Below are 12,855 nucleotides of genomic sequence, written 5' to 3'. Positions count from 1 at the left end.
AATCTCAGGACATCATGATCATGTCTTTTGGGCATACTGTGGTAGCTTGCAGAGAGCATGGCTTTTGGGGGGGAAGGGCAAAGACCTGGATTCAGATCCCATCTCTATAATTTTGGTCACATCACTTAAGAGGATTCTATGTTCTCATGTGCAAAGTGGAGGTAATGATAACAGACCTACCTCACAAGGTTGTGAGAACCAAAGATAATGTGCATGAGAACACTCGATGAACTATAAATTGTACAGATGTTAGTGAAGATGGACTTTTCAGTTACCTTTATATTCATTGCTTACACTTTTAAAAAAAAAATTCCTATTTTCCCCTCCTCGTTCCTCCATTAGAATGAAGACCAAACTGCCAGGGAGTTTGTTAAAATCATAGAGCATGCAGAAAATGAGTACCAGGTAAGAAGGTTTGGAACTACTTTTTCTAGATCTACTACTACCTTGTTTTGCTGTTAACGTCCTTTGTTAGACTTCTCTGTGTCCCTTTAACATAAATATATAGGTGTGTTCAGCGTTACTGAGTGTGGAGAATTGGCAGACCTTGCAACTTGGCGTTGTGCTCACAGGCAAGGTTTCGACATTGGAAGGGACTATAGCCCTCGCTTTAGAAATAGTATAGGTGGACTTGTCAACCCACTTCAGAGATTGGCAAGGAGCTCAGGAGAACTAGTACGTCCTGTCTGTCCTTACGGGACTCAAATACGTCCTTTGACCTTAGTTACTTTCCTACTCCCAGTCATTCCTTATCTGTCCCAGCAATTCGTCTTCGTTGTTTCTTGCAGACAGCAATTAGTGAAAACTATCAGACAATGTCAGATACCACGTTCAAAGCCTTGCGCCGGCAGCTTCCGGTCACCCGGACCAAGATCGACTGGAACAAGATACTCAGCTACAAGATTGGCAAGGAGATGCAGAATGCTTGAAAGCTGAATGTAGGCTTCTTCAGTACATGTAAAGAAAGGATTCAACATGTGGTCATATGATAAATAACTGATTTATAAACAAGAGTGATATTTTGCTAGGGCTTTCAAAGTTAACAGGTTTTGTAGCCTCATGGAATACTGTCGGACCTATAGCATTGTCTTGATACTTTTGTTTTTTCTGCCTTGTAATTTTCTGTTTTGACTATATCTACTTGTACATCTTGTGTTTTATTTTTTTGTTTGTTTTTTTCTCTTAAATTCTGCCTCATTTAATGATGGAGCGAGAGAGACCTCTCCTGGAGTCATTTTACTGTTTAGAAAATTTCCCTAGCCATGAAGCCCCTCTTGCTGATATAGACAGGTAATATGTTTAGTGCTTTTCTACCCGTGACCTTCAAAACACTCCTGGTACTTCTGTGGTTTATACTGACCCACCAAGAGCTAAAGAGGCTACGCTCCCAACTGTAGCTGAATGAAGACATATTCATCCTTCTCCCTCGACTGCTTTAATCATTTATAGCATCGCATAACTGTAGTTTTCACAAGTTTGGGTTGGGGGTCTTCAGGTCCTCCCAGGGGGGCAGAGGAAGGTTCCTGGAAACCCCATCATAGTCAGCTTCTCTGAGGCAGTTGTTTTTAATTCCAAAGACTTGAACCACATTCCCTGCACATTAACGTGTCAGTTTTCCCCTCCCTCGTCGTCTCCTCCCCACCTAGGACCATTATAGTGACAGACATCTGCATTTTTAGCAGAGTTTTACCCATTTCTTACTAGTTTCTTTTTTTTTTTTAACATTCAAGAACTGCTGGCGTGTGAGGGATGTAGTAGATGATCAAACTTGAAAAAGGCAGATGTTGAAGAAACAATAGGTTTCTTCTGCTTTAATACTTAGTGGCAGGATGGTACTATAAGCAAATGAGTCAGACAACTATGTGACTCACAAAATGTAAGCATGAACCAAAGTGAAAAGGAGAACTCCCAGGCAGTATCTTTCTGTTGTAACCTGTTATTTAAGAGACTACTAGTGCTTTGTTCTATACTAGTGATGTAAAGCTTATTCCAAGTTACTTTTCCTCAGTCCTGCCTGCCAGGAACTCAATTGTAACTGTGACACAGCAACCCTCCCCAGGTATATTGGCAGGTGTCTGTGCGATCTCCAAATACACAGGTGACAGAGAGGCTACGACGACTGAAATGGTGGGTTCATTTACATTGTTTACACTTCTATGACCAGGCCTTAAAGGGAAGGTCAGTTTTTTAAAAACCAAGTAGTGTCTTCCTACCTGTCTCCATCTACATGTCAAAAAGGAAGGGTGTTTGTGCTTCAGCTTTGTTTCCGCTCAGTAACATAGTCAAGCAAGAGTTTGTTTCCAAGTGACCCGTTGAGCTGTGTAAGCAGTTTTGTTTATTTCAAATAAAATATATTTGTATTATTTGTCATTCCTGCTATCCATCCACACCGCACTATCCTCTGTATCAGGCAGTCCAATAGAAATATACCTGTTTTGTTCTTAAAGTGTCTGAGCCTCTCCTTTTTGATCCACCTCTTCAGCCTTTGTTCTCGAAGTAAGATGTGGAACTGCATTGGATCTTACTTGGTGAGAATGTTCAGGGTTTCTGAAATTGGTTCCTACTTTCAACTGTTCCAGATACAGTGAATATACAAAGATTTGTGAAAGAACAGGTGGTTTTTTGTTTTGTTTTTTCAGTCAGACCAATGTCTCTATGGAACATACTGCTCTTCTCTCAGTCTACTGGTGGGTCCGAGGTTTTGTTTTGGGCTTTCTGTTTCTGTCAGAAAGAAAAATCTAGTTGTGTGTTCTACCTGTCACTCAGAAAGCAAGGCCCCAGTATGGTCACAGTCACTAAGCAGGAAATAGAAATGCTCAAAACCCTGTACCTCTAACTTGGGGACTGTTTCACACTGACTTAATTTTAATTTTTTCTTTCCTTCCATACAAGTCTGACAGAACTACAGCCATGCAGGAAAGGCTTTTATCTTGGCTCCCAGAAGAGCCAGAGGCATTTCAGTGCTTCAGCCTCCCTCCAAGGCCAATTCAGATGGCCACCTTTGGAAGGACATGTAATTACTACACTCTGTGCTGGTAGTGCAGATTCTGCCGTTACGGCCTCTGCCTTTGAGGCAGCTTAGTCAGCCTGCCCCCAGACTGGAAATCCCATGGATTTCTTTAGCCTTTACAGACTTGTAAAACCTTAGTGTATGGACATGGAAAGCCCTTGGTTATTTGCATAACGGGGAGGAAGTCAACGCTCCTTGCCAAGTCCTACAGAGACCCGACTTCCTTAACCTTCCGCAGAATATGTGCTTGAACTATGTCTATTTATCCTGTTGTATCTCTAGGGCAAAGGTTTTCCAGCCAGGAAGTTTTCTGTGAGGCCACACTCCTCTATTTGGGTTTGGAATTACACTGCTGAAGACCATTTGTTTCATTTGAGCCTGAGTGGTTGTGCTTCTGTTAGTTAGCTAGTTCTAGTACCTGTTCTCTGTTTTGTAATTTAGAACTTGGATGCTGGACTCATCTAAGTTCATGAGATGCTTGGCAAACCTTAGCACATTCTCTCCAAACTCCCCCAAAAATAACATGTATCTGAATGCCAATTTATGACTATGAGTATAATTTTCTATGGAACTACCAAGCTACCTACTAGGTGGAAAGTCAAAGAAAGGACAATACATGGAACCAAACTGATGGTCCAATAAGATAAATTGAGCTAACTGAAATTCTCCTTTGAACGGACAGGGGAGGGAAAAGCACGGGGTAGATCTAAGCAGTCTGAGAGCAGAAACCAACCTCACACCTCTTCAAATCCAGTGTATCAAAAAGTATTCCGTTATATATGAGAATGTACAGTTGATGCTCATTCACAGTAGTTATTTCTATAACGTTGCCAGCAAACGTTAGCGAACACTGAAACATTGCTCCTGTGGGAAATACAGGGTTAGATTCCTGTGGGTTTCTGGTCACGACATTTTTGTCAGCTGATCAATACATAATCTTGTTATACATGTGTGTCTATTTAAATCACCTTATTTAATATACATTGTTTGTTCATTAACACTGAGCTCATGGCCAGCAGCACTATAATTTATGCCCGAATGAAGTTTATCTAAAGGAATTCTGTCAGTCATTTGGAAACACTAGACAGCACTTCAGCACTTCATAGGCTTGGAGGGCAATCTTAAGCAATGAAATCCACAAAAAGTACAAAACTGCCAAAACTGACCACGAACTAGACCACAAAAAGGACATTAGTCCATGATGTGGGTCAGAACAAGAAGGCAGACCATCACCTTGTTCCACTTCAGCTGGGAACAGGCCCATTGGGCATCTCAATTTTTTTTTTTTTGCAGCTCTGGACATGCCATGAATGACTGCAAGAGGACCACAGGTATTAATTTTGAGGTTACAAATAAGTGTTAGTAGGTGAATTTGTAAATACAGAATCTGTAAATAATGATCATCTTCTGTCTACCACAGTCACTCTGGCCTATCGTAAGCTAATTCCAGCATTTTAGTTTCTATCAGAGTTGCCTTAGGAAGTACAGTCTAGTTGGAATACATACAGTTAGAGAACATTCAAATGCTGAATTTTAGAACCCAAGTTACTATGGAGCAATGAGAATTAAGCACATAGAGCCCAGGGACCCCTCGTGGGTGCAGTTGGTTAGAATGCAGTGCTCAACACCAACGTAGCCAGTTCGATTCCCACCTGAGCCAGTGAGCAGCGCCCTTCACAACTAGACTGAAAACAGCAACTTGACTTGCAGTTGAGCTGTGTGTCCCACAATTAGATTGAAAACGACGACTTCACATGGGCCTGATGGGTCCTGGAAAAACACAGTTCCCCAGTATCCCCAATAAAAACTAAAAATATATATAGAGAGAGAGCTTTTAATCATCAAATTAGTTATCTTGGGAGTAACATCATTGGCTAGAGTTAACTTTCAGATTGCCTTCTGTGCTATTTGGACCCGTACTAAAATCAACCTTATTACTTCAAAGTTAGATTCTTGTAGTACAGACGGATTTGAAGAAGGCTTCAAGGAAGTGAGACCCGAGCTGGATGTAAAAGATGGGGATGAAGACCATTCTAGACATCTAGCCAGCATGTTTCAAAATAGCAACTCCATGTGAAGTGTATTTTTTTCCCAGATGAAACTGGTTTGGAGAGGTTTCATTGTAATCAAAGCCACATAACCACATTTTTATCCAAGTTTTTACTATATTATAGCTGTGTATTTTTTTTAACTTTTTATTTATTTTAAGTGTGTTTTTCCAGGACCCATCAGCTCCAAGTCAAGTAGTTTCAATTGAGTTGTGGAGGGTGCAGCTCACAGTGGCCCATGTGGGGATGGAACCCACAACCTTGCTGCTAAGAGCACCTCGCTCTAACCAACTGAACTAATGGGCCGCCCCCATAGCTGTGTATGTTTTGAGAACATCCAGAAGATAGGCCTAGCCAGAGATTATGGTATCCAAGAATAATGGGGATTGAAGATTTGCTAATCAGAGTGGAGCCAGAGACTCTGGGTGGGTAATGTGGGTGGTAGGTTTTTGAAATGTAACAATTTTGAGAAGTTCACTCTTCTTACTTCTCTCAGGCCTCACCAGGTAATTAGGAGAGAAAAAGGGGAAAATCTTTGCCTACTTTCCTAGTTTATTCCTCTACTTTGCAAAATCAATTTTTAAGAGGTAACGTGTTTTCCTCTGCTGTTTTCTCCATGTCTGTAACTTTAGTTCCCTCTGACTCTGCATTTCCTGTTGCTGAAGCGTGTTGTTCCTGGCTTTAGTTGGTTGTTGGCCTTGGAAAAGGTAGAAGGATAGCCCAGCTGGAGCATGACCTGAGGTCTGGACAGTCCTAACACTAGATTAGATTGAATGTGTGACCTCCTACAGGGAACTACTTTGAACAACACTGACCTTTGATATATTTGGAACCCTAGTATATTTATTGAAAAAAATTTTTGTGTAATTTTTACTATCTTTGCCCCATTCTAGTGTGTGTTTTTGTTATGCCAGAGGAGAAATAGATGCAGAAATAGATGCTTTATGTTTGTTATGGTAGCCCCAAGCCCTTTAGTTGGTTTTAAGTCTTTTCTGAAACATGTTGGTCTTTTACTTCCTGGTACTGATGCTGTAGCTATTAACTATTTATTGCCTAACACAACAGTCTTTTCCTCTCAAGAAGCTAATATTTTGATGACTGGGGCAACACTTATCTACTAGTAACAAAGAACAATACAGACTGGAGTGCAGTTAAGTGCTGAAGCCTATGGCTTAGGGCTAGGGATCACCAGCCTTTCCACATAACGAAGCCTGTGCAGCAAAGAAATGACTGTTGGTCCTGGCGGAGCCCCTTGCCCCTCCCACACGAACACACCTTTATCTCAGAGACACTTGGTTCTTTCCCTCAAACTTCTTTGGCTTTTACGCCTTCCTCCCTGAGTCTGAAAGCCCGAGAAGGGAAAATGGGGGAGGGGGGCGTGCCGCTCGCTTCCGTACTGGTTTATGTCCCTGGCAGGGTGGGGGAGGTGCTGGATGAGCTGCCTCAGTCTAGCTGCAGCCGGCCGAGGTCCCAGTCCCTGCCCTTTGCTCCCCTGCTTTTTACTAAATCCCGAGGCTCTGGGGGGATGAGCGTGGGAGTAAGGCTGGGAAGTCCTCCTGGACTGTTGGGGGCGGGGGTGGGGGGGCAGGCGGTAGCTACGTTCTGAGTCTGGTTAGGAGCCAGGGGAGGGAGCTTGGGGTAAGGGGAGGGCCCTGAGGGAGGGGTCAGACTCCTTAGGAAAGAGTTAATGGGAGAGGGGGAGGGGATAGGACGGAGACCGAAGGGAAGGCTCAGGTAGGAAAAGAACGGAGGAGGAAAGCCTGGTGGGGAGAAGGGACCCTGCAGGATCAGGGGTCTGAGTTAGGGGGTATCCCCCCTGCTGCACCCTCATCCTAGGGCCGTCAACTTCAGCCGCGGCGGCGACTTTCAGTTTCATTTCCACGTACCCTTCTGCCTGGGCCGCAGCCGCCGCCGCGATGCCCAGTAAGTTCAGCTGCCGGCAGCTCCGGGAGACGGGCCAGTGCTTCGAGAGTTTCCTGGTGGTTCGGGGACTGGACATGGAGACAGATCGCGAGCAGCTGCGTACCATTTATAACCGAGACTTCAAGATCAGGTACGGGCCGGCCCACTCCCCGGCTCAGAATCGCGGGCCCAGCTCGCCGCCACGACCCCTCCGGCGGGGCCACCCTTCCCGCCCGGGGAGCGGAGGGACACAGCTCCCGCAGTGGCGCTGGCCGGTCCCGGGGCGGCGCAGACCTCCCCTCCCGCGCGGTGCCCACGCCCCGCCCGCGCCGCCCGGAGCCCGCCCGCTCTGCCCCCGCCGGGCCCCTGCGCCGAGTCCCCGCGGAAAGCCTCCCGCGCGGTCGCTCCCTCGGCGCCCCGGGCCTGGGTCGGGGTCCTGCGGCCCCCCGCTGCTCGAAGGGGGCTTAGGGGACAGCGCTGGGCATGGGGGAGGGGAGCGTCGGGTGGGGGGCCCCAGGCGTCGCGCGAGCGCGGGAAGGAGCTTCCTGCTGGTGGCGGCGAGCCCGGGCGCGGGTTGCACGGGCGTCCCCGCCCCCTTGTTGAGGGGCTGCTGCCTCGGGGGTCCACGATCCCAGAAGAGCCCCAGTGTAGGAGGGAGAATCTCAGGGAGCTCGGAAAGACGAAAAGGGCACCAACTGCGTATGTACCAAACGTCCATTAGCACCTGTGGCTTCTCCATGGAGACCCAGGGCCAGGGCCAGTCTCCTGGAGCCCCTTCCACCCTATGGTGGAAGGCTGTTTGGGCCCCACTCTTGGTGCCATCCAAGTGAAAATCAAAGAGACTTCTATGTCAAACCGTAGAATGGTGTTTCAAAAACATCTATCAACAGGCTGCAGCCTTGGGCGGAAAACCAAGAAACAATTTAACAGGGATAAATAAAAAAACGTACACAAATAAATACAGGGTTCGGCTTAATAACAGACCTTCTGAAAAAGACTAGCTTTTAGGAGACCCAAAGGCCAGCATGGCTGCTAAGAGCGAAAGAAGTGTAGGATTGTGTTAACAGAAGTGTGTGGGGTGGGGGGGTTAGTGGCTCTCCATGTTGACCAGATCAAATCTGGCGTATTGTTTTCAATAATGAGTGTCACATTTTAAGAGAGACATGAACAGGCTTGAACAACATCGGAAGAAGGGGCCAAGATGAAAACTGTTTAAGCTTCCACACTGCCGGGCACTGTGGGGAATATAAAGATGGAAGAAGACAACAATCCCAGGGGAGCATTAGGCTATGGTGTGCATACAGTATACAAGGGAATTCAATGGAGAAGATGGCTTTGACCTTGTCCTTGAAGGATCGATAAGAGATTTACTGTTTGGAGGAGGATAGGCTTCTATGTTGATTCATAGTTTGTTGTGAGACCCAGTCAAAAGAAACCAAGAAAGGTTTGCCTTGAAAGGAGGAAAAACTGGAAAGGACGAGGTAGTTAACCCTGACTATTTTTAAAGACTGTCCTGGTGGAGAGGATTATTACTCCCGTGTCAGTCCATAAGGCAGAACTTTGTTCACTCAACATGCACCCCTCACACTCCCGACGTCTCAAGTGGAGGAGATTTTTGTTCTAATTCGAGTTTTCTTAAGCATCCTTTAAACCCAGGCTCTGACCAACTGATGATATTTCGTTGCTTTTTTCCTGTGGGTTCTCAGATCTCATTCTTCACACCTTGGTTATAGCCGGATTTCACTCTGCCTGCGTTACATCTGATAGGGCACTGTCTTCCCCTACCAGACAGACTGTCAGATCCTCTGAAGACACAGACAAGCTTTTTCATCATATTTGCACCTTCTCTCAGTCTCCACCATTGAGCCTTGTATGTAGTAGATGCTCATTAAATGTTTGCAGACTGTAATTGAATTCGTAGATAGAGTAGATCTACAAGACAATAGGCCACCTTGGAGATATAGGAAGTTCCCCCTGTCAGGAATTCAACTGAGATTCCTACCCTGAGAGGGAGTGGTCCTTTCCAGCCAGGTCATTTTATGATGTTAACAATTGCTCTGCTCCTAACTCTTGCCTTTTCCCATCTCATTATTTTCATTTAGCAAATCTATTTAAGGAGGCTCTACTCTGCCAGCGCCTTGGTTCCTGCCTCTAAAGAGTGTAGTGTAGTAGGGAATGGCAGAGGTGTAGACAAACCTGTCATACTATAGTACTACAGGTGCTAGCTGGTCTAGTGTTTTGATAGATGGAGTTCAAATCCTGGTTCTGCCCTTGACTTGTAGCATTTGATTTTGAACAACTTATTCAAAAATTCAACAGAGTACATTGTAAGATATAATTGGCGTCATTAAACGCTTCCTGAATTGAACCATTTCTGAATTGGGCAGCTCTTATCTGGTAAACTGAGAGGTGCTTGGAGAAGTTGTACAAAATGGAAGGTTTTTATAGGCAGGAACTGGGCTGGACAAGGAAGTAATTAGCAAAAGAAAAGAAAGGATGTTTCAGGCTTGAGCACCTTTCTGGGGGATGGGGGGAAGGGCGGCAGGGGTCTTATCTGGCATATTACCTCACCAGTGTTGATCAGGAAATTCCAGACTGATTGGTTTGAGGTCACATTCTTGGTAGATTCTGAAACTGCGATCAAGTCTTGGTTTGTTGTCCTGGGGGCAAGCGACTCCACCTTCAGCCTGGGGTTTCTTATTTCTTATCGTATCTCAATTTTCCTAACTGAAGTGTGTAAAATAATGCCGTCCTCTCTAGGTTCTGTGAGGCCAAAATGAGCTGTGGTAGGTAAGGCGTGTGTCCTGCGTAATAAATTGCGCAGGCTTTGGGAGGGTGGTAGCTATCATTTTAGTACAGTGATGGTTAGCAGTCTCGTGTTGGGAGTAAGGACTGGTGTCAAGAACAGCTTCTGAGAGAAGGTGACTTGTCTTGGGCAGGAGACTCGTTCTTTTATCAGCACATGTTGGGCAGGATGCCTCCTGTGAGCAAAGCGCCACTGCGTGAGTCATTGTAGATACATAGAAGAAACCTAACTGTCTAGGAAAGGAGGCAGCAATTAAACATAATTATTTAATTACTGTTGTGATAAGTGCTTGTAAGAAAAAGTCCAGTGTGCTCTGAGAGTGTGTAACTTACAGGCCTGACCTAATCTAGGAATGTAAGGTTTCTGGGAGAAAGTAATGTTTGAACAGAATCAGGAAAGGTAAATGGGTGTTAGCAGATGGAAGGGGCAGGGGTGGAGCATTCCAGACAGGGAGTGCACCTTCAAAGACTTGGGGTGAACTCAGGAGAACTCGATGGCATGAAGCCAGAGGAAGGCAAGGGCTGGATGGGTAGGACCTTGTGGCCCGTGGAGAGGTGTTGTGGGAGGTTCTTTGTTTTCTTTTTGAAATGGTAAGTGAAACAGGAAAGCACAGAAGTTTCAGAGTAGGAAACTGACAGACTCAGGGCTTTAGAAAGCTCATTGGGGCTTCTGCCATGGAGAATGGCCTGGTGGTTGGACCTCTGTCCACAGTGAAAAAATGCGTTTTGCTTCAGGGCGTGGTATGCGCAGTTTTCACAGAACAGTATGTGTCCTTGAAACAACACATAGCCTCACTCCCTGCCCTCTGATGTTTTTTTATTCCATCTTCAATTTTATAAAAATCCTAGTCATGACCCACTTAATGAGAGTTGCAACCCAGAGTTTGTAAAACACAGAATTAGATGTCCCTTTAAGATCACTTCCAAATATGATACTATGTTCTGAAATACCACTCCTTTAGCTAGTGCTCTTTTTTGAACTGGGCCTAAAAAGAGTTCTCATAATTTACCCAACAAACATCAGGGGCCAAGGGCGGGGCATTCCAGATCAAGAATGTCCATCCACAGTGGCAGCCAAGTCTGGAGGGGAGTCCAGTGGAACAAGTAGCTGGGAATGGCTGAGGTACCATGAAGGATGGTTTGACCAGAAGCCCCAGGTGGAGTGAGGACCTGTGCTAGGGCTCTTCTTTTCTAAAAGGGAATGGTAATACTAGCTGCTACCTCAAAGGGATGTTGTGAGGATTAAATGAGGTAATGTGGTAGGTACTTAGAACCTCACACAGGAAGTGCTCAATAAATATTTTCTATTGTTGATAATGTTACTGTGTTTGCATTTGCGTTGTAAATGGAGGGTCCAGGAGTGCCATATTAAAGTGTTAGACTTAACCCAGAGTGGAGCCATGAACTGGGGGACTTGATCTCTTTTGTGTTTCGTGGTAATTCCTGCCAGTTTAGGAGATGGACCAGGAGGGGGGGCGTGAAGGAGGAACAGCTTGGAAAAAGGATACGATCCAGCAGTTCACAGACGGAATATAAATGACTGATAAACAAAAGGAAGAATCCTGGACCAGTGGGTGATCAGGGAAATTTAAACGAGATGCCATTTTTTCCTTATTAGGTTGTCAAAAGTTTAAAAGATTGAAAACATCTGATGTTAGGGCCCGAGGAAAGGGTATTCTCAAGTTCTTAGTGGGAACGTAGGTTTGTACAGCTCATTTAGAGGACACCTTGGCAGAACTTACAAAGTTGTAAAGGTGCAACCTCTTTGGCTCAGAAGTTCTACTTCAAGGGGCTTGTCTCATAAAACTCATGGACTCGTGCAAGAGTTTTTGTGCATAGATGGTTATTGTGATATTGGAGATAGCCAAAACTTGTAGGCAGCCTGAGTATCACTGGAAAAGGAGTTAAACGCACCACAATGCATCGGCGCTGTGCTATCCTATGCAACCATTCAAAAGAGCAAGGTGACCTGGGAAAATGTGGTCTCGGAAGGATGCCCACGGTGGTGAAAGAAGTCTGTTGCAGAGTAGTATATGTAGCATGAAAAATATGTGTGCTTTAAAAACCATGTTTTTATGTATGTAGAAAAAAGTCTGCAAAAATATACATCAAACAGTTAAGCGAGTAGTTGGGAAAGGGAGTGGGGGCCCTTACTGTTTTACAGTCAGGTATTTGTCTTGTTTAAATGTTTTTAATACTTTTTTTGATCCCCTTTCATTTATCTCTTTATGCATGCAAACTTACATCACTCCCGATGTAAGTTAACCCACATGGAATCATTATCTTTTATTATCATGGACCCCACCCCATACCAGCATCCCACCTCCATTTCCACATTCCACTCCACCCTCGGGTAACTCATGATATCAACCAGGGTATCTTTTTGGTTGTGGTTTTATAAAAAATGATCGTGTTATACATTTTTTCCACATACCGATTTTTTACTCAACAATGCATTCTGGAAATTGCTCCTAGTTGTCTGGTATACACCTCTAATGCATTGTTGGGGTCTTTCCCAACATTTTATTTCTTGTTGCATTTCAAAGTAAGGTAGAGAGACAATAGTGCACTTTACCCCTAAACACTTCAGCATGCTTATCATGAGAGTTCAGAATTTGTTTATGATTTTTTTCAAGTAAAATTTACATACAATGATATGGACAGATTTTAAGTGTACAGTTATATGAATTCTAACAAATCCATAAACCTGTGTACAACCCCCTTTCAAGGTATAGCATGTGACATCACTCCAGAAAATTCCCTCATCTTCTCACTCTTACCACCCAGAAGCAACCACTGCTCTGATTTGTTTTGTGATGACTGCGTGTTCTAGAACTCCATTTAAGGGAATCAGAGATACCGTGAACTCTTTTGCATTTTTCACAGATTCAACCATGTTGCTGTGTGTACCAGTAGTTTCTTTCTGTGGCTGAGTAGTATTTCTTGTATGAATACAAATCACAGTTTGTTTATCCCCGCTCCTGTTCACTGACATTGTTTTCAGTTTGGGGCTATTTTGAATAAAACTGAACGTCTTGTACAAGTTGTTTTGTGGATGTATATTTTCATTTCTCTTGGGGATATACCTAG

The 12,855-nt window shown here is 44.6% G+C and overlaps 2 protein-coding genes across 6 annotated transcripts in view; both read left to right on the top strand.

Annotated features, from left to right (window-relative positions):
- Nucleotides 1-2,605, top strand: part of CAPZA1 (capping actin protein of muscle Z-line subunit alpha 1) — a 36,220-nt gene extending 33,615 nt beyond the window's left edge. The window contains exons 9-10 of the mRNA XM_081025023.1: nt 343-405; nt 789-2,605. Coding sequence (XP_080881149.1) covers nt 343-405; nt 789-929 — 204 coding nt within the window. The 3' untranslated portion in view covers nt 930-2,605. The remainder of the gene's footprint in view (nt 1-342; nt 406-788) is intronic.
- A 4,126-nt stretch (nt 2,606-6,731) lies between these two features.
- MOV10 (Mov10 RNA helicase) overlaps nt 6,732-12,855 on the top strand; it is a 28,941-nt gene continuing 22,817 nt past the window's right edge. The window contains exons 1-2 of one of the 5 annotated variants that reach the window (XM_081025003.1): nt 6,732-6,792; nt 6,895-7,111. In XM_081025003.1, coding sequence (XP_080881129.1) covers nt 6,975-7,111 — 137 coding nt within the window. In that variant the 5' untranslated portion in view covers nt 6,732-6,792; nt 6,895-6,974. Of the gene's footprint in view, nt 7,112-12,855 lie in introns of all 5 variants that reach the window. The other 4 variants (XM_081025004.1, XM_081025006.1, XM_081025005.1 and 1 more) reach the window with 4 other exon arrangements.

Source organism: Rhinolophus hipposideros (assembly GCF_964194185.1).
Source record: "Rhinolophus hipposideros genome assembly, chromosome: 19".
Taxonomy (NCBI): Eukaryota; Metazoa; Chordata; class Mammalia; order Chiroptera; family Rhinolophidae; genus Rhinolophus; species Rhinolophus hipposideros.
This window is presented reverse-complemented; position numbering and strand designations above follow the sequence as displayed.